Raw genomic sequence first — 24,959 nt, forward strand, 5'->3', positions numbered from 1 at the left:
CTGAAAAAGCACAAGAACAAATCCGCACAGACACGCTCCTGGAGCCCCGACCTGGGGGTACTCTATCTGCTACCCAAGATCCATAAACCTGGAAATCCTGGACGCCCCATCTTCTCAGGCATTGGCACCCTGACAGCAGGATTGTCTGGCTATGTAGACTCCCTCTTCGGGCCTTATGCTACCAGCACTCCCAGCTATCTTCGAGACACCACTGACTTCCTGAGGAAACTACAATCTATCGGTGATCTTCCTGACAACACCATCCTGGCCACTATGGATGTAGAAGCCCTCTACACCAACATTCCACACAAAGATGGACTACAAGCCGTCAGGAACAGTATCCCCGATAATGTCACGGCAAACCTGGTGGCTGAACTTTGTGACTTTGTCCTCACCCATAACTATTTCACATTTGGGGACAATGTATACCTTCAACTCAGCGGCACTGCTATGGGTACCCGCATGGCCCCACAGTATGCCAACATTTTTATGGCTGACTTAGAACAACGTTTCCTCAGCTCTCGTCCCCTAATGCCCCTACTCGCGCTACATTGATGACATCTTCATCATCTGGACCCATGGAAAAGAAGCCTTTGAGGAATTCCACCATGATTTCAACAATTTCCATCCCACCATCAACCTCAGCCCGGACCAGTCCACACAAGAGATCTACTTCCTGGACACTACAGTGCTAATTAGCGATGGTAACATAAACACCACCCTATACCGGAAACCTACTGACCGCTTTTCCTACCTACATGGCTCCAGCTTTCATCCAGACCACACCACACGATCCATTGTCTACAGCCAAGCTCTACGATACAACCGCACATTTGCTCCAACCCCTCAGACAGAGACAAACACCTACAAGATCTCTATCAAGCGTTCTTAGAACTACAGTATCCACCTGCTGAAGTGAAGAAACAGATTGACAGAGCCAGAAGAGTACCCAGAAGTCACCTACTACAGGACAGGCCCAACAAAGAAAGTAACAGAACGCCACTAACCATCACCTTCAGCCCCCAACTAAAACCTCTCCAACGCATTATTAAGGATCTACAACCTATCCTGAAGGACAACCCATCACTCTCACAGATCTTGGGAGACGGGCCAGTCCTTGCTTACAGACAGCCCCCCAACCTGAAGCAAATACTCACCAGCAACCACACACCACACAACAGAACCACTAACGCAGGAACCTATCCTTGCAAGAAAACCTGTTGCCAACTGTGCCCACATATCTATTCAGGGGGCACCATCATGGGGCCTAATCACATCAGCCACACTATCAGCGGCTCGTTCACCTGCACATCTACCAATGTGATATGTGCCAGCAATGCCCCTCTGCTATGTACATTGGCCAAACTGGACAGTCTCTATGTAAAAGAATATATGGACACAAACCAGAGGGAGAACACTTCAATCTCTTTGGTCACTCAATTACAAACCTAAAAGTGGCAATACTTCAACCAAAAAAAATGTCAAAAACAGACTCCAACAAGAGACTGCTGAATTGGAATTAATTTGCAAACTGGATACAATTAACTTAGGCTTGAATAGAGACTGGGAGTGGATGGGTCATTACACAGAGTAAAACTATTTCCCCATGTTTGTTCCCCCCCACTGTTCCTCACACGTTCTTGTCAACTGCTGGAAATGGCCACCTTGATTATCACTACAAAAGGTGTGTCACCCCTCCTCCCCCGTGCTCTCCTGCTGGTAATATCTCACCTTAAGTGATCACTCTCCTTACAGTGAGTATGGTAACACCCATGGTTTCATGTTCTCTATTGTGGAAGTATAACATTGTGTAAGGGGACATGCTGGATACATTGTATATGAGAGGGCATGCCAAAACATGTTACAAAGTATCTGAGGGAGTACACGTAGGGACAGTTAGCTTTTGAATGGAGAAGCAATTAAGATAGAGCCAGCACGTCTGAGAAGCAGGCATCAGAATGGAAGGTGTGAAGGGCAATTATTTAAGTTAACTGGAAGCTGTTAAAGGAGATTGTTAAGGGTGGCAGGTAATTGAAGATACGTGACTGGTCTCAGGATCTCAAAGGGTGGTGACTAAAATCTTTTTCTTCTTTTGTCTGTAACTTCTCTGTAACTTGTTCTCCAAAAAACTGTATAAATTAAAAGACACAAGCCCCACTCGGGGGGCTCACTTCTAAATGTATTAGCAGAGCAGCTTTGCTAATAAAACAGAGTGGTCTGATACATTGTGAGTCTGAGTCAAACTTTGACACTATGTATATAAATCTCCCCACTGTATTTTCCAATGAATGCATCTGATGAATTGAGCTGTAGCTCACGAAAGCTTATGCTAAAATAAATTTGTTAGTCTCTAAGGTGCCACAAGTACTCCTTTTCTTCTTGTTCATATTGTTTGCTATGTGTTATGTAGAACAGAATACTTTATGAATTGGCAGGATGTAGAAGGTATATTCCTGATTCTTAGACATAACTAATATAACTTTTAGGATTTCAAGTGAGGCCATTGATCTAATGCTTGTTAATAGTGTTGTTCTACCTCCTCCCTGCAAAAACAAAACAAAACCCCCCCACCCTTTTTTTATCTCAAGGATAACAAACTTCGTTAAGGCTGCAAATATGATCATATTTTCTCATGTTACTATTCTACCTCCAGAAAATCATGCAAGATGGATATTAAAAAAGAATAATAGTGTTCTGTTTAATCCTTTCTTGGCAGAATTACCTGGGCTTTTTGTCCAAAAGAAATCTTAATTTCTATTTTGATGGGAAAATTAGGACTAAATGGTCAGCCCTCCTCCCCCCACCATTATTGGTCACTCGGGGGGTTAGAATTCAGAACGTAAAGATGTTCAGAAAATGTGGTGCCATAACCAGGATAGCATCTAAGTACCAGGGACAACATTGCTGCCTGGGTGGTGCATTCTGTAGGGTAGATCCTGCCATAGCATGATGTGGAGGCCCTGAAGTTATTGAGTAACCCTGTTGTCCCAGAGATTTGTTTACCCTTTTCCTTGAGGCTAGAAAGGATACATTAACTTGTTTTCATTTCTTTTTCAGGGTACATTACAAAGAGAACGCTGGAGCTGAATATATTGAAAAGTACAGAAAACTGGAGGCGCAAGAACTGGACAAATGTGACAGCGTTCACTTTGGACCAGGTGAACAGTGAATGTTTTTTTTTAACATTAGGATCAGGAGTGGGCAAAGAGCAAAGAGCTTAAACTGTGTGGTCTGTTTGTGACATATTATGTCTGCATTTGTTGTATTTTGTTTAAGGATGGACTGGTATTAACAAGTGAACAGTTGACTTACGTGTATAAGTGGGTTGTGTGCAGATGCAAGTGCACAGATACAGTGCGCTTTAATAAGGTTATATATATTTAATTTAGGATTGCAATATATGCATATATTTGTGTGAGAAGGTTTTTCCATGTATACTTAAAGAGATGGTTTGTGGTAATATTTTGGGCCTAGTAAGCCCCCAATTGTAAGTCCAACTGTTGGAAAGTGGACTAAATATAAAATATTCCAATCATCTGTAACAAATGTTGATGGAAAAAGCTACAAATGGAAGATGGACTGAATTAGTCCAAACAAAAAGGCCTACTGATATAACTCGAGCACTGTGTTGAGATGTCATGCCTGGTAAACAAAAGGCGTGTGGGACTGGAAACTAATGGCCCAAAGTTGGTGGGTTGTAAATTAAGCCTAATTGGTAGATAAAATGAGAGAATGGGCTCTTGTCCCTATCACTTTTCTTTGTGGCTTTTTTTGGGGAGAGACTCAAGTAGGCTGGCTGGGAGACTGGTGGACTGGAAAGAGTGAGCTTCACCATAATGGCTGCCACTTCCACTGTGGCCTGGGACCTTGGGATTCACCATCAGACCGTTGGGCCTTCTCTAACCTGAGCCTGAGGGATGTACAGGCCAGAGAGAGGGACCCAGATGACATTGCCACCTCCACTGGCTTTGGCTAAATCCTGAACACTGCCTGGAATGTGAGGCTTTGTCCACCCCCTGCCATGCTTCCCTCACCCACCGTATTTCTTCTTTTGTATCTTTTTGCCATCTCTTTTTAAATTAAAGAGTCTGGCATAGCGAGACAAGACTGTATCCTTTGCAACACTGGTGAAAGCCTCATGACCAAAGAAGCAGCTAAAGCAATCCCCTAAATAGCCCTGATACTGGTAAAAATTTGTGAGGTTTTGAAGTGGTTGATGAGACTGGGCTGTGTTTCTCTAGCAGTGAGGTTGCAAATAGGAATCAGCACCAGAGACAAAAGCTGCATTTTCTATCTTTGCTGTTCTTTGCTCTTCCCTTTTATGTGTTTTTTTTTTTTTTCCCCCTAGGAAGCATGGTCTGGAGCTGTTAAAGTCCAGTTCTCTCAACTGACTTTTCTTCTTCCACTCTGCCCCCCAAAAGGACAGTTATTACCCTCTTTAATACTATCGGAAAAACTGTCCAAGGATTTTTTCCTTTTGAAAACTCTATAGCTAAAGTGAAAATGAATAAGGAATATTGTTAAAATGAAAGTCTTAATTAATACTTACATTTCAAATACTAACTGTTTTTCCTTTTTCTGTATCTTTAATAAAAGTTTTTTAAAAATGTAATGGTATGCTTGCCATAGGACTAAGCATGTCGAGGTCTCTGTGCTCAAAACCTTAATCAGGACTGTTTAGAGTTGTACAATGACTGCGTCTCATTAGTACCTTTGACTTGCTTGGCTCATTTAATCAATCAAAATTAATACAATGGGGCGTCTTACAAGTTACTAATATCGAAATTAACTCTTTATTCTGTATTGTTCCAGTTACCAATCCAATTGATTGTTGTTTCTCTTGGCCTCTTTTCCTGCACTGCTGTCATCCGCTTCAATTTATTTCTATGTATGTGTGTCTCCCCCTTCAAAATGCCCTTAGTAGAGGGAAATTTGACTGCACCACTTTCCCAGCAGTTCTGATAGGAGTGTGAAACTGACTAGGATTTCAAGATAGCTCAGCTTCAAACAGTTACCATGCTACTTAACCTCAGAATAAGTTAATGCAGGACAGCCCTTTTTTTGATAAAGATACAGTGTATGCCCTAGTCTTCTCATCTCTTTCAGTGACTAGGTGAGAGGGCATCAAGTTGGCCCCAGTATGTGAAGTTTCATAAAAGAAATTAGCTAAATAGTCCTTTAATTGCAGAATGCCTAGTTATGCCATTATATATTAATAGTGATTATAGACAAATATTTGTCATTTGTACACCTTTTCCCTTGCTAACACAAGATTTCTACCTAAAGTATATTTTCTAGTGGTTTCACCAATTTATTTTTAAAAGAGATTGGTGCTTGCAATACTTTTCATGAAAGAAATAGGAAGTTTATATATTCCAGCTGAGAAATCTTTTCTGATATTCTGCCTGCTAAATTTATCTTTTCCTAATATTCTTCCATTTCTCCTATTTCTGTTTTCTTGGTCTGCCCTAAAACTTCTCCTTCATGTTTATACCCTCAATATACTATAAATAGTTACATCCCTCCTTTAACTTATCACTTACTGAAACAGCATTTATTAATTATCCCACTGAATATAAATAAAAACACAGAATAGCATATGGATGCTCTCCAGTTATTTCTCTCTTGTCTTTTCGTACTGTTCCACTTTGTCATGGTGTGGGAGCTCAGTTCATGCAGATTCCTGTGTTGCAGTCAATCTCTTCTGATCAGTGTTCTGCCCCCAGCTGTATGGTATAAATTGCGGGGAAACTAAGCAGACTGGATAGTGATGGAACTAGAAGACGGCCTGTGGCATTCTGCGACCACGTGGCAAAAACCTAGCAAGACTTTCTGTATCACAAAACATTCAAGACATTTGAAATATATGGCTGCCACCACTTCTTCCAAATAAGCAGATTCAAGATTCCTATGGCTGGATAGTGTTAAAAAGGAAAACGGCGTCTGAGTTTGAGAAATGTGAGATTAATACCTCAATCATAAATGTTTTTTTTAAAGGCCAAACAAAGCACCTATCTTAAAATAAAATTTACGGATAGTAAAATGTTAACGACTGCCGATTTTAGGAGGGCTAAGACTCAGTTATAATTAACAGTTGTTTTTGTGGCACTTGTTTTACTTGATTTAGGGATATGGGAATCATCCTAGTGAATTAGACTGGTGGAGTGGTCCATCTAGTTCAGCATAGTGATCCAGAGGGAAGGTTCATGAAACCTTGCCATAGGCATTTAAGGAATAACCTCTCCAGAGCAGAAGCTTCTTCCTAACCACAATTAGTTACTGGCTGGTGTGCACCTAAAGCATGAGGGTTTATATCCCTTTCAAAGCTTGTTTTTTGTTGTTGTAATGTGGAATGTTCTTGTTATCCATATAAGTGGCTAGTCTCTTTTTTGACTCCTGCTAAGCAGTTGGGCTCAATGATAACTTGTTGCAGTTGTAGCTAACTGCATTGCATTTGTAAAGAGAGATCACTTTCTTCTTGGTTTAAATTTGCTGCTTTTCAATTTTATTGAATGTCCCTGTACCTTCATATTGCAAGAGAGGGTAGCTAGGAATGTCCAAACTATCTTTTCTGTATGGAGAGCGAAGGCGACTGAGTAAGTCCATTTACAATCTTGACCCATGCCAGACACTATATAATAGAATACAGGTCATATGGCAAGTTCAAGCAGGTTGTGAAGTACAACAGGAGGAAAATACCTTTTTGCCAGTGATAGTGAGAGCTAATGCAGAGTCAAATAGCCACTCTCTTTTGCCTCGGAGCTATATACAGCTCCACAGTGTTAAGGAAAAGTTAGCACATGTGACTCCATTTTGGTTTGGGGCCCACCATTGTCTAAAAACAAGCACATCATGCACCAGGAGGCGTGTTCCTTAGATACTGCTTTCCTGTGAAAATCCTCCTCCTTGTCTCCAGCCTGCCTTGACTCCCAGTATCTGTTTTTTTTTTTGTCAGTCCCTAACTCCCTGTCTCCTGGCCTTTGATGTGAGGCCTCCCATCCTGATAATAAAAGTTACTGATGCATGGCTTTAGGACCATGCTGTGTAATTAACATACTGGTTTAGCACGAGGAATGCACCAAGCAGGGATAGATGATAGATAAGAAAAGGATTTGTTTATTGGCTAATGTTTCCGATGCACGAGGGCAACTGGCTAGCAGGAGGGCACCACGCTCGAGCGTAATAAACTTAGTGTTTTTTGGGAACTCTGCAGTTGTGGACTTTGTTTATGTGCCTCAGCCTAGATTCGAACTGTGCGTGTCCTGTCAGGTGTAATTCGCAGCATTTGTGTGCGTGTCCTGTCAGGTGTAATTCGCAGCATCAGTATTATCAATAAAAGATTCCACTCCAAAGCCCCCGCCCACGATAGGGGATACTGCTGTGAAGTCACATACAGAGGAGCACCCATAGGGACAATATTTGAAAAAAGAGGAGGAAGTTACTCATCTTGTGCAGTGATGATAGTTCTTTGAGATGTGTGTCCTTATGGGTGCTCCATGACCCGCCCTCCTCCCCTCTACTTCAGAGTTCTCAGTCAGACGCCAGACTCCTTGCTGCTTGGTACCAGGACTACAGTACTGAGCATGTCCTGGTTGCCAGAATCATTAGCGGCATTGGGACATTCACCTCCAGCTTTCTTATCTGCCCCACCCTATTCCAGTGAGGAGTCAGACAGTGACCAAGACGACAACCTCTCTCTGGCCTCACACCATGCCTTATCATTACAACAATCAGGATTTTCCCGACTACACTCACACGCCCATCTCCAACCCTCCTGCTATGGCCATCTGTGGGTGCTGCCACCCATGCTCTTTCCTTAGCACCAGTCGCTGTATTGGGACCCATGGGCAGCCTGTAGACACCATGCTTCTCGAGCATCTAGTGTCTCCTACACAGAGAGAGAGAGTGTCTACTAGGCAATCTCCTACAGTCACTGTGTCCAGAGCCCCAGAATTTCAGGAGGAAACTTTTGAGTAGCAGGTGGCCAGACTAGAAGAGGAGACTACACCACTGGCAAATATCTTTTCCTCCTCACTGGATGAGGTGGTGATGCTCTCACCACAATCACTGGCCGATGGTGTTAAGTTTTTTCAAGATTTCACTAAGAGGGTTGCTGAGAGACTGCAAATTGCCCTCAAAGAGGTGAAAGACATCCACCACGAATTGCTGGACACTTTTCACACCACCTCCTCCTCTTCAAGAATTGCCCATCCAGTCAATGAGGTGCTTTTAGATCCTGCCAAGTTATATGGCAGACACCAGCCTCTATTGTGCCAACAGGTAAAAGGGCATACGAGAAGTACTATGTGTCCCTGTCCCCACCCCCACCCCCCAAAAGAGGCAGACTTTCTTTTTATGCACCTTCAGCTTAACTGTATTTCATGGATGCTGTTAATTCACGAAGAAAGCAGCACTATGCTAAATCAACCCTTTATGACAGAGACTAGAAAAGGCTGGACTTATATGGGAGGAAAGCATATTTCCCGGCAACTCTGCAGTTCAGGTTTTCAAACTACCAAGCCTTAATGGCAAAGTATGACCATGATTTATAGAAAACTCAGCACCTTTATTGACCACTTGCCAGAAGCACAACAAGAACAATATCAAGCCATTACCTATGAGCCATCACCAGCTGATAGTAAGAACAGTGCTGCAGACTACACTGGACGCCTTGGATACAATAACCCTCTCAGTTTCGACGGTGGTGGTAATGAGGCTGCCTTCGTGATTACACCTCTCAGGGCTGCCGAAGGAAGTGCAGACAATGGTTGAGGACCTCCCTTTCGAGGGTTTCAGACTCTTTGCTGACAAGATTGATGCATCACTTCACACTTAAAAGGATTCCAGAACCACTCTGCACTCTCTAGGAATTTACGTACTAGGACAGAAAAGAAAATTTAGTTCACAACCATCTCACAGATCCTGACCACCCCGGTCACCCCCACCGGTGATACTGTGAGCCACAATGAAAAAGACATATGATGCAAAGCAGAAGCAGTCAGCCTGTCACTCTTGAACGTCTCAGCCCCCGATCTCAAAATACCAATTCTGATGCCTTGGTTGAGGCCCCTAGCAACCACTTGCTGCAGCATACAGACCTTCCACATCCCTTCAGATGTCACCTAGCTCTCGTTCTCTGGAATTGGGAAAACATCACTTCCAACAAATGGGTCATGGATATAATTTCTAAGGGTTACTCTGTCCACTTTACCACCCTTCCCCTTGTCCCTCTTTAGGGACTTTTCTCATAAGAGAGTGTTACATCAGGAAATAGACCACCTGCTATGCCTAGGGGCCACAGAACCAGTCCCTGTTCACCTCAGAGGCAAAGGCTTTTATTCCAGATATTTTCTGATTCCCAAGAGAAAAGGAGGTGGGAGACCCATATTAGATCAAAGAGCACTAAACACCCATGTGAAGGCGCAAAGATTCAAGATTATCACACTAGCAGCAATTATTCCATCTCCAGAGAGATTGGTTTTCAGCCCTTGACCTACAGGATGCCTACTTCGACATCTCCATCCTACTGTCTCAAAGAAAATTCCTCTGATTTACCTTTGGCTTGGACCATTACCAGTACAGAATGCTTCCATTTGGCTTTTGTTCGCACCCAGAATATTCTCCAAGGTCCTCTTGTTGTAGTGGCACATCTATGAACGTTAGGTATAGTTATTTACCCATATCTGGACGATTCCTTTGAAGACACCCAATGAGCCACCCAAAGAACTATGCACATATTTGCACAACTGAGACTGCAACTCAATGCCCAGAAATCATCTTTGACTCCAGTATAGCTTTTGGAGTTTTTAGGGACCAACTCGATGTAGTGCAAGCGAGAGCGTTCCTTCCACTGCATAGATTCAACACCCTGACCAGTCTCATAGAGACCTTTCAAGCCATCCCACAAACACCAGCCAGAAATTGCCTTCAGCTTCTTGGGCACATCGCGGTGTGGACATTTGTGATATCTCATGCCTGATTACTCATGAGGTGTCTACAGACATGGCTCAGATCTGTTTACACTCTAAACAACAACAAGCTAAATAAGCCACTGTCAATACCCTCCAGGGTCATACACATCCTGGAATGATGGAAAGACCCATCCAATGTCTGTTCAGGGATCCCCTATCAGCACTGATTCGAACAATAGATGCCTCTCTGATAGGCTGGGGAACCCACCTAAACAACTGCAAACTTCAAGACAAATGGCCCCTATGGAAACTGTTCTCCATATCGACCTTTGGGAATTAAGAGCCGTCAGAAATACCTTCGAACATTTTCTCGCATTCCTCAGGGATACTTACACAAAAATCATGATGAACAACATAGCATGCATGTTTTACATAAATCACGAAGGGGGCCCCAGATCACCCTCCCTTTGCACGGAAGCACTAAAACTCTGGAATTGGTGCATCCACCACAATGTGCTCATATCAGCCACTTTACCTGGCAGGAGTATAAAAATATAACAGCAGACAGTCTCGACCGAAATTTCTCACACGACCACGAATGGAAAATGAATCCAACAGAGCTCCACAACCTATTCTGTTGATGGGGAACTCCAGCAATAAACCTGTTTGCTACTTATCAGAACAAGAAATGTCTCTGCTACTGCTCCAGAGCTGGACTGGGGAAAACAGTCGCAAGGAGATGCTTTCCTTCTTCAATGGGGCAGAGAGCTGCTGTGTGCCTTTCCTCCATTCCCTCTGATATTGAAGGTCCTATTAAAAATAAGGCAGGAAAAAGCAAAAGTTATATTTATTTCCCCCCCCCAGCCAAGATAAGTGTGGTACCTATATCTGAGACAGCTAACAATGTATCCTATTCCTCTTCAACCCCTTCCTCAGCTACTCTCCCAAAATGACAGACAGATCCATCACCCCAACAGAGGCACTGTGGTAGGGAAGGAACTGAGAGCAGTTTGCCTGTGCAGCATTAGATAGCCTCGAGGCAGTGCATGAGAGAGGGAGGGTGTATGTTTGGCTGAATGGACACTGCTATGTAAAATCTCCAATCGGGTGCAGATACACCTACAGTGGAGCACCCATAGGCACACACATCTTGGAGAACCATCGTTAATGAAAAAGGTGAGTAACTTCTTCTGGTAAACATTTTGTACAGAGAGAAACCTGAAGCAAATTACACAATTATATAGTTCCTGGAGTATCTTGGATTCAGGACAAACAAAAACCCATGGTGCCAGGAAAGTCAGTCATAGGATTGATCATCAGCCTTGGCCTATTAGGTACAAGGTCCCACATCTGCACAACATCACAGAAGATGAAGATGACCATAATGGAAAACAAGTGGTGTCACAGAAACAAAAATCCAATTCTTATTGAAGCCTGTTGGGAATTCTGATCTCATGGACGGCTCCCACAACTGGTGAATGCAGAGAACTTTTTTTTTTTTTTTTTAGGGATCTTCCTGATTTAGTTCAATGGACATGGGCACCAGAAAGAGAGTGCAGTGTCCACCAGCTGGAACAAAATAAGTCGAGCCTCAGAGAACTGCTCCTTCCATGGATTACAGATCTATTCTGGTTGCAGTTGTTAATGTGTCTGATAGAGTTTTCATCACAACCTTGGAAGAACATGATCAGCAGAGATCCTATAAATCCGTTTGCCTTGGAAAAACGTGGAATTTGCATTTTTACAGACCATCTTTAGTTTTTATATTTTTGAAAAAACATCATATATTAACTAAATTTTATAGAAAGTACCACTATCACTTATCCAATGCACGCAACTTCCCCCTCTTTGTGGTTGATTTTTTTTGAATTTTTTAAAATGTACATAGCTAACCATATTCTAATAAACTGATTCTGGCGTATAGAAGTTACTCAACAGCATATAGGGGTTTATGTTTTAATGCATTTGAAATTACACGTTAGCCTCCAGATGTGAGTAATTAAAGTTATGAAAAGATGCTGAAACTTCAAAAAATACCCCTGAAGACCGTGTCACTGAGTTTGGCAAGGACAAATTTCACGTTGATGGTAATGTGCTGTGCTGTTCTGTACTCTATGTAGCAAGACTGTAGATTGTTAGAAGGCAGACAGTTGTAGAACACATGGAAAGCACTAAACATAAACTGAATGAAAAGAAACAAAAACAAGAGGGTGAAACAACAGGGCTATCGACAGCAATACAGGAATAATGCACTGTGACTGGATCGTTCCAGCATTTTTGTGCATTTACACCCCCCCCCATTTTCTGAAAATATAGAATACAGACATATACCAAATATTTCTAAGAAATACAAATAGCAATAATTGCAATTATATTTTATTATAATGATTGGTGGAGCTGGAAAACTAAGATCCCTGATGATCAGCACTACCTTAGAGAGAAATTCTCCTCCCATGGGCAGATCAAAGTTTCCTGTCTATGTTTACTGCCCACAGAAGTGGAGATGAACACTTATGTCATAAATATAAAGGGAAGGGTAACAACCTTCCTGTATACAGTACTATAAAATCCCTCCTGGCCAGAGGCACAATATCCTTTTACCTGTAAAGGGTTAAGAAGCTCAGGTAACCTGGCTGGCACCTGACCAAAAGGACCAATAAGGGGACAAGATACTTTCAAATCTGTGGGGGGGAAGGCTTTTGTCTGTCTGTTCTGTGTGCTTGCAGGAGAGAGATCAAGAAAGCAAGCAGTCCAACGCCATTAGAATTAGTAACTACTAGCAAGGAAATGTGTTAGTTTACTTTTGTTTTGGCTTGTGATTTTCTCTGTGCTGAGGGGAAGGTGTATTCCTGGTTTTCTTTTTTGTAACTTTAAAGTTTTTGCCCAGAGGGAAATCCTCTGTGTTTTAAATCTGATTGCCCTGTGAGATTAGCTTCCCTTCTAATTTTACAGAGGTGCTTCTTTCTTTCTAATAAAGTTCTGTTTCTTTTAAGAGCCTGACTGATTTCTCTGTTGTCCTAAGACCCAGTGGTTTGGGTCTGTGATCACTTTGTAACCAATTGGTTAGGATATTATTCCCAAGCCTCCCCAGGAAAGGGGGTGTAAGGGCTTGGGGGGATATTTTGGGGGAATAGGAACTCCAAGTGGTCCTTTCCCTGCTTCTTTGTTAAATCAGTTGGTGGTGGCAGCGTACCCTCCAAGGGCAAAGAGTTTGTGCCTTGGGGAAGTTTTACCCTAAGCTGGTAGAAATAAGCTTAGGGGGTCTTTCATGCGGGTCCCCACATCTGTACCCTAGAGTTCAGAGTGGGGAGGGAACCCTGACAACTTGTATGGCAGAAGTAAAATTAACAAAGTGGCTCCTGCACCAAGAAATATCTTGCTCATCATGAGTCAGTTTGGGCTGGTTTGTGACTGCTTTGTGACTGCTTTGTATCTGGAAACAGTAAAGTGCTCTGTAACTTCCCTGTGCTTCAGGATCCAGGATATGAGGTCGTGAATGACCTCTCGCAAAGCTGGGCAAGGCCCCTGTTATGTCTTTCCACTTTTCCACTGCTCCCCAGATCAGGAATAAGAATGGCAATAATACTGTTTTATGCCTTTCTGGCTGAAGATGGCTCTCAAGCTTGTTTGACCTCACACTGGATCTTTGGATGTGTCTATTTCACAGATGAGGTCTGCTATTGCAAGACCAACCCTCCATCTGGGACCAGACAGGTTTAAAATGAATACATGACTGAAAGAAAAGTTAACAAATAAAGTTTATTCTTGTGGCTGGAGCAAAGTCCATAGTTTAAGTACCTTGTTAAATCAGTGTAACACAGCTTTAAGTTCCCCTATGAGGACTTGATCTTTTTACTTGGACATTGTATTACATCCAAAATCAACTCCGTAATATTATTGTCTCAGCATGATCACAAAAAAAGGTTTTGTACAAATGCCATCATTAAATGCTTTTCAGGACATCAGCCTTATTCCAGCCCTTCAAGATCATAGAGCCCAAACTTGAAACCTCATTCTGCTCCTTACAGCTCTATCCGGATTGAACCCTAGCAGAAAGTGTTATACTTCCTATCAATTATAGAGGTCTTCCCAATGTAACTCAAATAAAAAACCTCATCTGATTGGAAACTCGGAATTTTCTCTAATGAGATCTGATATTGTACTTTAATTCAGACAGGTAAACCTCACAATTGTCATAGTATTCATTCCCTAAGTAAATTCAAGAAATATTTTTCCATCAGTTAAGCATCAAAGTTAAGTCCTTAGGAGCACTGAAAATGTTTAGGCAGAGCAGTCATGTCTCCTGTATTCTGAGCTGCTGCCCACTGGCTGTTAATACAGAAGATTCACCAAATTCTGCGTATTTGTTGTCCATTCTTAGCCAGTATTAACCTCTACCAAAGAAAGAAAATTTCTCCAATCGCCAGTGCCCAAGCAAAGTTGAGGAGATACTAGAGTGTACTGATAGCACCACCTTTTATTACGGTTGCCCAATACTTCACATTATAAGACTTGATTTTCAGTTGCTTATACCTTTTGCCAAACTCTAACCGTTTGAGCTGAAATTTTCAGACAGGTGTCTGCCTCAGCCTGAAGTACTTTTTATTTGTTTGTTTGTTAAATTTCAGCCAAAATATTTGTTTCCAAGAACGAGGCTCGGGAAATACAGTGTGTTGCCCAATTTTTTTTAAAAATCTGACAACCTCTTTTTATAAATGCTTAAGTACCCCCATGTTTTTGGAGGAGGGACTGTGTGTCACGGATGTGCCTTTGACCAGTCCCTTTAAAATCTGGACAAATTTGGTCAAGTTATAAGTCTTTGAAAAATTGCTGTTGACACATAGTCAGTAGAGACTTGCTAGAGCTTAATAATTAAAACCTCAGAAGATTTCATCCTCGCTGTCTCTCACTGCTCCTAGTGCTGACCAGGCTGCATGTGTTCCATCCACATAGACCAATTGAGCTAACGTGGCTAAGAAGGACTTTTCCTTCAATGGCTGCTCTGAGCTGCTTTGGATCAGGGTGGGGCCAGGCACTGGAACTGAGAGCACAGAGCGTGTCTCTCTCTCGTTGTCTGTGTGCCCTCCCCTCGCCTTCTCCTCTTTCTCCCACCCCCGCTTGCACCCATGCAGCATGGAAGTGGAAGCTATCGGATTCCAAGGCAGAAGGAACTAAGAAAGATGGAAAGAGGTAGATTGGGACAAGAAATCTGGTGAGATTCGGGCTGGAGGGCGTGGGGGAGAGAAATTGTGACTGAGAATTGGGGATGGGGTGGGGACTGGGACTAGAATCTGATGAGGGAAATGGTGGGGATGGGACTAGAAGCCAATTGGCTGGGGAGTGGAAGCATTGGGATAGGATGAGCGAGACTGTCTGGAAAGGAAAATGACTAGGAACAGATGGTGTGGGAAATGGGGATTTGGGAGAGAAGAGACTAATTTGTCATGGTAATGGGGTGCTGAGGGAGAACTGGGGAGCTCTGGAAAAAGAAACTGGGACAAGGACCTGCGGGGGCTGATATTGGATAAGGAATCAGGGACAGGACACAGGAAGCCAGTTGGAATGGGAGGAAACAGATTGGATGACGAGCTGGGACTGTCTGGGGAAGGGAAGGGGAGAGATGTGGAGATGGGGATGACTGGGAGAGTGGGTATGGAGGGTGAATATGAGATTTGTTGGAGCCGAGGGCTGTGACTAGAAGCTTGAGTAGTGAAGACTGGGTAGGCAAGAAGACTGAGACAGGAGCAGGTTGGAGGCAGTGGTGTCAAAGGGATTGAGATTGGGGGAAATGAGCAGAAGTCTGTGCCCAATAGGGCAGAGGTTCTCAACCTTTTTTCTTTCTGAGGCTCCTCCAACATGCTATAAAAACTCCATGGCCCACCTGTGCCACAATCATAGGCGCCGACTCCGTGGGTGCTCTGGGGCTGGAGCACCCATGGGGAAAAATTAGGTGGGTGCTGTGCACCCACTGGCAGCTCCCCACTCCGCCCCAGCTCAACTCTGCCTCCGCTCCGCCGCCGCCTCCCCTGAGCGCGCCACTGCGTCCTTCTCTCCGCCCCCCCCCCCAGTGCTTGCCCTGCCAAACAGCTATTTCATGTGGCAAATGCTGGGGGGGGGGGGGGAGGAGGAACACAGCGCTCTTGGGGAAGAGGCGGGGCAGGGCTTTGGGGAGGGGTCCAGTAGGGGTGGGGAGGGTCCTGTGGCCACAATAACTAGTTTTCTGCATATAAAAGCCAGGGCTGGTGTTAGGGGGTAGCAAGCATGGCAAATGCCTGGGGCCCCATGCCACAGGGCCCCCCACAAAGCTACATTGCTCAGGCTTCAGCTTCAGCCCTGGGTGGTGGGGCTCAGAGACCTGAGCTTCAGCCCAATGGGGCTTTGGCTTTCTGCCCTGGGCCCCAGTGAGTCTAATGCTGGCCCTGCTTAAAGGCCCCCCTGAAACCTGCTCGAGGCCCCTTAAGGGGCCCCAGCCCCCGGGTTGAGAACTACTGCACTAGGGCACACCCCCTTCCAGGGCAAGGAATGGAATCCAAGTTTCCTAATTCTCAACATTCCTCTTCTGTCAGCAATCTGTGAAACCCATTTCGCAAGCTGTCAGCTTCTTCTGGTGCTGATGCACATAGAGGATGACAACCTGCTATTAAAAAGAAAAGAAGTACTTGTGGCACGTTAGAGACTAACAAATTTATTAGAGCATAAGCTTTCGTGAGCTACAGCTCACTTCATCAGATGCATGCAGTGGAAAATATTGTGGGGAGATTTATATACACAAAGAACATGAAACAATGGGTGTTGCCATACACACTGTAACGAGAGTGACAGTGACTTGTTTATACTGCTCTATGTATTGTACACTAAAATGTAATCACAACATTTATATTCCAATTGATTTATTTTATAATTATATGGTAAAGACGAGAAAGTAAGCAATTTTTCAGTAATAGTGTGCTGTCTCACTTTTTTATATGTCTGATTTTGTAAGCAAGTAGTTTAAGTGAGGTGAAACTTGTGCATACGCAAGATAAATCATAATTCTGAAAGGGGTATGATAGTCTGGAAAGGTTGGGAACTACTGATTTAAAGGTTCCAGCCTGCTGATAAACCATGTGGATGTTATTGTGGTGCCACCTGATGGATTTTTCTATCCTTTTCAGTTTACTCTGTTAAAAATCTAGGAAATTAAATGTGCAAAGCTACGATGAAAGAACATTATTAAGTTTAGAAAGGCAAGCATTTTAAAAGTTAAATGCTCGAATGAGGGTTGCCTGTGCAATCTTAATTCTGCCCCCTTGAGAGTATGCGTTATAATGCAGTCTGTTAATTTTGTGGTCCCATGCTATCATAATGAATCATAAGGTTTCACAGGCAACCTTAATTCTGGAATTTTCCAACTGCTGAATTTATTGACTTTGGAACCTTTTTAAAACTTTTTTGTTCGTAATTTATATATGCTCTAACTTATTCTGGATGTCCACCTTTAAAGGATAATCCTGTTTTATACCCTGGAAATACTGCCATTAAATCCTATTGTAAGGGATGTATGGACCTTAGCACAAAGAAGAATAGAGAAATTTATCAGTTTGTACCTGAAAGTTTCCTATCTTCAAATCAGAGTCTAGAAATCTGGCCCATTCCAGAGACAGTGGATCCTACAGACTGGAGAAGGGACTTTACATCCAAGATTTGGGTTTATTATCGTTATGAGATTTCCCATATTCTGCAGTAGGAGAAATTATTGTGCTTTTAATGTGTATTAAAAGTATTAGTGTATTTAATGCTCTCTGTGATTTAGGAAAGTAGACTTGAATTGTCTTGGCTATAGAAGTTACCTCAATTGGAAGGAAATTCTTTGGGTGGGTTATTCCCTGGCTGCCAATGACTGACTGGTCTGCTTCTGCAAGTAGCTAAAGTGTGTAAATTGATCTGTGGACCTTATGACTTGAAGGGAAACTTGATACATTTTCCTGTTGTGTGTAATCATTAAGAAATTTGAAATGTTATCCCTCAAGGTTAATTTGATCTTCCTGTTGCTCAATATATATGTGTAGTCTTATGGTTATTAAAGCCATTACTAGTATTGGCTCTGGCTATATTGAAGATCTGTTTGTTGAGATTGGGGTTAGCACAGTTATCTGTCAATACTGCACCTACCACTTATAACAGGGATTCTCAAACTGGGGGTCGGGACCCCTCAGGGGGTTACAAGGTTACTACATGGGGGGGTTGCGAGCTGTCCGCCTTCACCCCAAACCCTGTTTTGCCTCCAGCATTTATAATGGTGTTAAATATATTTAAAAAGTGTTTGTAATTTATAAGGGGGGTTGCACTCAGAGGCTTGCTATGTGAAAGGGGTCACCAGTACAAAAGTTTGAGAACCACTGACTTATAAGGATTCTGCCATTGTGTCTAAATTTGCAATATATTGTGCGTTTGCTATGTTAAGCCCTAGAGTGTAGAACTCATGCCATCTTTTTCCATCCCTTCCCACTCTTAAGGAGTACCATAAAGCTTCTTTTAAAAACTTGTCCTTAAAGCTACCACCACATCTATATTTATTACCTTTTCCTTTAATTCCCTTCTTTACTTTTGGAATTGGACTTTCGTGCTTGTGTCCTTTATATTTTTAACAGGGTGCTGTTATTTTGTTTTTCAGTACTGAGTGTAATAAAATTATTACATAGAAATATCTTAAATAGCTTAAAAGCAACATTATTTTAGGAACAATGGTTTAAATACACTGATGCCATAAGCATTTCCCTAACAGCTTGAGACTTCTTCCAGTGTTGGTCAAATCATGCAGAGCTACTGACGTCTCAGTAGTGACATCTTTGAATGTGCCAGAAGGCAGCCAGTTATCCTTTGCATCATGTTGTTGTGACAGAATGCTACATGTGAGTTTTCCTGGGGAATATATTTAGAATCCTGTCCAAAAAGTCTTTTAGAAAAGGACAATGTTAATATTCTTTAAGGACTCTTGTTTTGATACTAACTTCTGTCTTGTCCATATTTTGTTGATGCCAGCTGAACGAGTACATAGCAATTATCTGGACCTATTGATCTCATGTATTATGTAGAGTCTAGGCTTCTCTGTATCCTTTCCACATTATGGGAAGGATTGTTTGTGGAGAGTTCCTATTGACAGTCAAAACTATTCTAGAAGTGCCTAACAAAAACTCTCAGTGCTGCTTCTTGTATAATTGTCTTGTTTAGCTCTGAATTCTGATATGTTCGATGTTACCAGTATAATAATAGATATGTTACAAATGCATAGAAAGAGATTTATTTATAATCTCTTCTATAATAAAACATCTATAATATCAGAGTTTATAATCTAATCTGTGTTCTGTGAAAACATTCATAGTCATTATTCCTCAGAAAAGCAACGAAACTGGGAAAGTTATTCTTTGCCTGTTCATATAAGTGAATTTTATGACTTAGAGCAGTGGTCCCCAACCTTTCTTCTGGGAATAGCATATTGCTATTCCCAGAAGACTGTGGCGGGCGCCAGACACCCCACCGCAGAAATGCCTCTGCCAAAAAGTGGCAACAGGCGGAAGCATCGCTGCCGAAATGTCGCTGAGAAACGGCAATGCTTTGGGTGCAGTGCGTTGGGAACCCCTGACTTAGAGTGAAATCCTGACCCTTCTGAAGTCAATGGGAGCTCTACCCTTGACTTCAGTAAGGCTGGGTTTTCACCCATAATATCTAATTGCACTTCCATAAAAGTATTTACCTACAGAGCAGGTGTTCTTGGGTTTTTTCCACCTGTTCTGAAGCTAGCATTTACTCTGTCTTTTACTCTACATGTGCCTTGGTGACGTGCGCATCAAAAGATTTTATGTTCTTCCATATTTCCCCATAGTAACTGTGCCCATAAGTGGATTTGGAAATTCTCTTAGCTAGGTGTTCCGGCCATGAGACTGTAGAATTTACTTAAGAGAAAAGTTAATGATCAGATGTTAGATGAAGAAGACAGTGTTTAATATCAGAGTTTCATATCCAAATATGACTTTAGCTTGTAGTTCAGGGAAAAGGATTTCATTGAGAGGATGGGTGGATGAAAGGAAACAAATGATGCAAGAGTGTAATTGAGGGTCTTTCCATTTATCCAGCTGTTGGGAAGAGCTGGATAAATTGGTAGTTGCTCTGAAGACCTGGATATGATTCCTAGGAACTGGGATGGAAGTAATAATAGTTGTGAGGACTGTGCAGGATCTTTGGTTCTCTGGGGTAAAGAGGAAAGAAAAAAAGGTTTATGCAGAGAGTAGTTTCAATAGCATGTAAGATTGGAGAGTAGTGTGTGAGCATGATACTAGTGCATAGAAACAATGAGGTAAGCAAATGCTTTCTAGAATAACTACCAAAGAACCCCAACAGTTGCATATATGGAGAAAAGATCCCTTCAGTTTGTTAGAAGAATTACCTAATACATTTCTGAGTATTAATAAGCAAGTACATGACCTAAACATTGATTTTGTACATCTGGTGGAATTCTGTGCCAAAAAATTAAAAATTCTCCACACAATATTTGAAAATTCTGCATATTTTATTTGTGAAAATAACACAATGTAATCATTCCAGTTTCAATTATTTTGGTAATTTTATTTCAAAATATGTGTCAGCAAGTATGTCTATAACAATACACACCAAAAAAAAATTCTGGTAATTTTTTTTTTTTAAACAAAGGGATTCCTTACTAGGCATATTAATGCAGAACATTGAGTAATTCATTTAAATTTAAATACAGAACTGTATTTCCTGTCAGAAGTAGTGCAAAGGCTTGGGGGAGTCGTGGTAATGGAGGAGCTGAGGGAGGGGAAGGAGTGAACCTGGAGGGTGTTGGGCGTGGGTGGGAGAAGATTGTTTTTTTGGGGGGGTAGGTGGGACTGTTTAGGGGTTGGGAAGCCTCCCCAATGCAGACCCTGGCTGACCCCAACCCCTCCTATTCAGTCAGGCACATCTGCCCCTGTCTCCGCCCTCCCCATCCCCATGGGTCTCTGCAGCCTCCCTCCCCCATACACAGGCTGAACGTTGTCACCCCATTAGTTTCTGAGCCCATGCCCCAGTCTGTCGCCCCCCACTAGCCATTCTGAGCTCCAGTCTGTGACCCACCAGCCACCCTGTGTCCTTAGCTCTGTCCAAACCTGGCTTCACAGGCAGGGTGCTGTGATGAACTTCTACTCCTGGGGGAATTCTGCAGCACTGGGCAGAGAATCCCCCCGGCCCCCTGAAAATACGTTCTGCCCCAGAACTTCAGTACTGCTTGGGCAAAATGTATGTTATGCTTGAAAATACAGAATTAGGCGGGACAGAAGAATTCTGCACATCCGCAGATGTGAAGAATTCCCCCCAGGAGTAATGTAGGGTCCTTTGAAGAGTGTGCTTTTCAGATACAGTGAATGTATTCACTAGCTCACGTTTCTGTTGTTGTAACTACAGGAACTTGACTTTGATCCTTTCTTTCTTTCCAGCTACTCCAACACCAGTTCCATGTGAATCCCATGATGTGACTTGTATACCAGTAACTAATTATAAATACCCTGATTTGCCCATAACCAGATGTAAGGAAGAGGTAAACTATAGTTATTGAATTAATTGAACTTCTGCTGTTAATGGACTAAAACTGCAAATCTACACTGATAGTATATTTCAGAAGGAAAATTTTGCTATTAAATTCATCCCAGATTAAATGTATGATTTCATTGAAAGGCTCTGTTTGTGGTACAAGGCCAATTTTTGCTATACTTTTTCATAATCGAAACATTTCAGTTACTGTTTCTAACTAGACATTATTCGCATGTATATATGTGCACATCACAGTTTGTTACTTTAAATGAGTTTTTAGAAAAATCTTGGAAGAAAATAGGGAAACTGTTAAATACTATTTGAAATTCTATACTGAAATATGTTATGGTCTTATGAGCATTCTTTAAAAAATTTAATTTCAGATAGTTTCTTTGATAGAAAGCAGTTCAGTTGTAATTGTACATGGAGCAACTGGTAGTGGTAAAAGTACGCAACTTCCACAGTATATTTTGGATTACTACACTCAGCGCTCTACCTACTGCAACATTGTTGTTACCCAGCCTCGAAAAATTGGTGCCAGCAGCATTGCAAGATGGATTAGCAGGGAGCGATCCTGGGCATTAGGTGGATTTGTAGGCTATCAGGTATGCTAATGTTTCAAACTGTATAAAGTGCATGATTTGGAAATTCGGGGGGGAGGGATTCTTTTTCTGACTTCCTTTAGCATGTTGGTTATATCATAAGTAACCCAGGAGCAGTGTAAATGGCTTTTAAAGCAGAACTATGGCAGAACTGGAGGTTCTTAGCTAGAGTTGGTTATTAAAATCAAAACAATTTTCACTTTTTTTAAAGTTGCACAATTTAAATTATCAACCAGCAAATGCAAAAGTTAGACTCCAACAGACATTTTAAATTGTCCACATTGTGTAGTTATTACATTTTATGGCATAAATTTTGCAACATAAATAGTTTGATAACTATTGTTCAGGTACTCCCTAGCTGTGATTTCTTGTCATGATCCAAATCTGATGAGTTTTTGCTATCACCTGTCACAATTTTTTGGGGCCATGGCAAGAAACTGTGGCTTGTGGATATGGATGGGGGAGGGAGGGTGCCACCTGGTACATGATGAGTTAGTGCTTCTTCCCTTCCCCATGCACTTGCTGCTCTAGTGAAGAGCTGGCAAAGCCCTGCAAACAGCAGGGCTGTGGGACCAAGATAGCGGCACCTCACCACCTTGAAGTGGTGTTTCTCTGGGGCAGAGCATGGCTCAGGAAGGAGTAAGAAGTGTGAGAGAGGCAGGAGGATGAAGCAAAGGGTTTTTTTCCCCTCCTTCTTTCCTTTCCCATTGCTTGTTCTTTCTGTGTCTCAGCAGCTGTTCTGTTTCCATGATTATTTTTTTGGTTTCGCTCGGTACCTCAAGAAAATATGGAAATCATGTGGCCTTCCTCTAAGTATTTCTTCATTTAATCCTATTTTTCTTGAGAAATAGCGTTTTCTTTCCTCTTTGTAAAATAAAGGTTCTGTCCTTGCTGTCTCCTTTTTATCTACAACTCGCTCTGCAATCCCTTTTCCTATTAATCCTCTGACCACAGTCTCGTAATCCTCTTTAAAAGGGAATATTTTAGATCAGAGGCTCTGGCCTGAAGAAGTTGGGTGCCACAGTGAAGAGCACTACTAAAAACCTGAAAGTAGATGCTGAGCACGTTGTTGATGCTTAACAAATAACAAACTAGCTTTTGTCTCCTAACCCCATCCTCCATTTTTTCTGCTTCAGCACCCTGGTTTTAGACTCACTCGGTTCTTTTGGAAACTCACCTCCTATTGCAAAGTCTTGGCTTTCATAGCTCTTTTTCTTCTGTACTTATGAATCTTTCACTGGGTGTGTCCTTTTCCTGTTGTTCTGTAACTTTATTCAGTGGGATCTATATTTGGTCTTTCTGTTCCTTTGAACTCTTTAGGTAACGTCATCCATCTGCTTGGCTTTACCCTGTTTGTGTTAATAACTTTAGACCTACCTTTTCCTGTCTGTCCAAACTTGCAACTGATTGTCTCATACATCTCTTTGTGGATGTCTTGGTACCAACAACTTCTCAACCTGTCATAAGTTTAACTTCTTTTTCCTCCTAAATCCACCCTTCCCCATACTTTCTCAATTATTGGAGCAGCTCCGTCATCCATTCTGCTCCACTTGGTTACAACCTTGGTGTCACTGTCAACTCCTTCCCCACTCAAATATTGTCACTAAATCCTATGATTTCTTACCCCCTACAATCTCCAAAATGTCCATTCTCACTTATAGAAGTTTGATGTTCTAACAGCAGTTTGAGAGCAGAAAATTCTGGGCCTGTGAGGTTGGGCATGGAAAGGCAGAGCTGACAGGAAAGAGCAGAGCTTCATTAGATTTTGCTTTGTGAAAGTTTTCAAGCATGTACTGTGCTCATTTTCAGTCTACATTTCTCTCTCCCCACCAATCATGCAAAAGTGCTGTAGTCCTCACTGAAGATTGTCCATGTAAAGTTTTGGATTTAAGCTGATTTTGCTGTAGCCTTTGTCAGAAAATGTGGGTAGATTCTCCGGTCAGAAGGGACCACGGTGATCCTCTAGTCTGACCTCATATATGCAAGCTTTATACCTTCCTCAGAATAATTCCTAGAGCATATCTTTTAGAAAAACATACATTAGGAGTCTTTACAGTGGAAAAAGAAAAGGAGTACTTGTGGCACCTTAGAGACTAACCAATTTATTTGAGCATGAGCTTTCGTGAGCTACAGCTCATGCTCAAATAAATTGGTTTGTCTCTAAGGTGCTACAAGTACTCCTTTTCTTTTTGCGAATACAGACTAACACGGCTGTTACTCTGAAACCTAAAGTGGAAAAGTTTGTTTTCACATAACTGCAAAAAAACTGAAGTAATTTTGCTCAATTTTAGAAAGAAATAAAGAGAAACACACCTTCAGGCAGGGAGCAAGTATGGGAAACTTCCACTCCCAAAAGTGGAAATTCTAAATATTTATGTAAAACTGATCTTATAATTGAAAACTGTTTTATAACTTTAAGAAAAGCGGACGCCATTTCCTCCCAGTTATAATTTGGTAGAACCAAATACAACATTCCAGTTTTTTATTTTTAGATGGGATCCTTTACCTACTGTGCTGAGTGCAGAGTAGCAGCCGTGTTAGTCTGTATCCGCAAAAAGAAAAGGAGGACTTGTGGCACCTTAGAAACTAACATTGATTTGAGCATAAGAAGTGAGCTGTAGCTCACGAAAGCTTATGCTCAAATCAATTTGTTAGTCTCTAAGGTGCCACAAGTCCTCCTTTTCTTTCTACTATGCTGAGACTCTGAACTAAAAATTATAGAATTGCTAGTTGGCTCACTATGGGAGGAAAAGGCTTAAAGGTATAAAATGGTTGCATGTGTCCTATTGTCTTCAGGATATTTTTCATGTATATTTTTTACTAAGATTTGTGTGGGCTGAGCACAACCCAAAGAAATAGAAAATAAGAAGCATGATTTTGC

General features: G+C 42.0%; 1 protein-coding gene across 1 annotated transcript in view; it reads left to right on the forward strand.

Annotated features, from left to right (window-relative positions):
* The window catches only part of TDRD9 (tudor domain containing 9), a 151,152-nt gene that overhangs the window by 14,847 nt on the left and 111,346 nt on the right, over positions 1 to 24,959 (forward strand). Inside the window, exons 2-4 of the mRNA XM_073349793.1 lie at positions 3,058 to 3,158; positions 21,383 to 21,483; positions 21,860 to 22,081. Coding sequence (XP_073205894.1) covers positions 3,058 to 3,158; positions 21,383 to 21,483; positions 21,860 to 22,081 — 424 coding nt within the window. The remainder of the gene's footprint in view (positions 1 to 3,057; positions 3,159 to 21,382; positions 21,484 to 21,859; positions 22,082 to 24,959) is intronic.

Source organism: Lepidochelys kempii, chromosome 6 (assembly GCF_965140265.1).
Source record: "Lepidochelys kempii isolate rLepKem1 chromosome 6, rLepKem1.hap2, whole genome shotgun sequence".
Classification (NCBI taxonomy): domain Eukaryota; kingdom Metazoa; phylum Chordata; order Testudines; family Cheloniidae; genus Lepidochelys; species Lepidochelys kempii.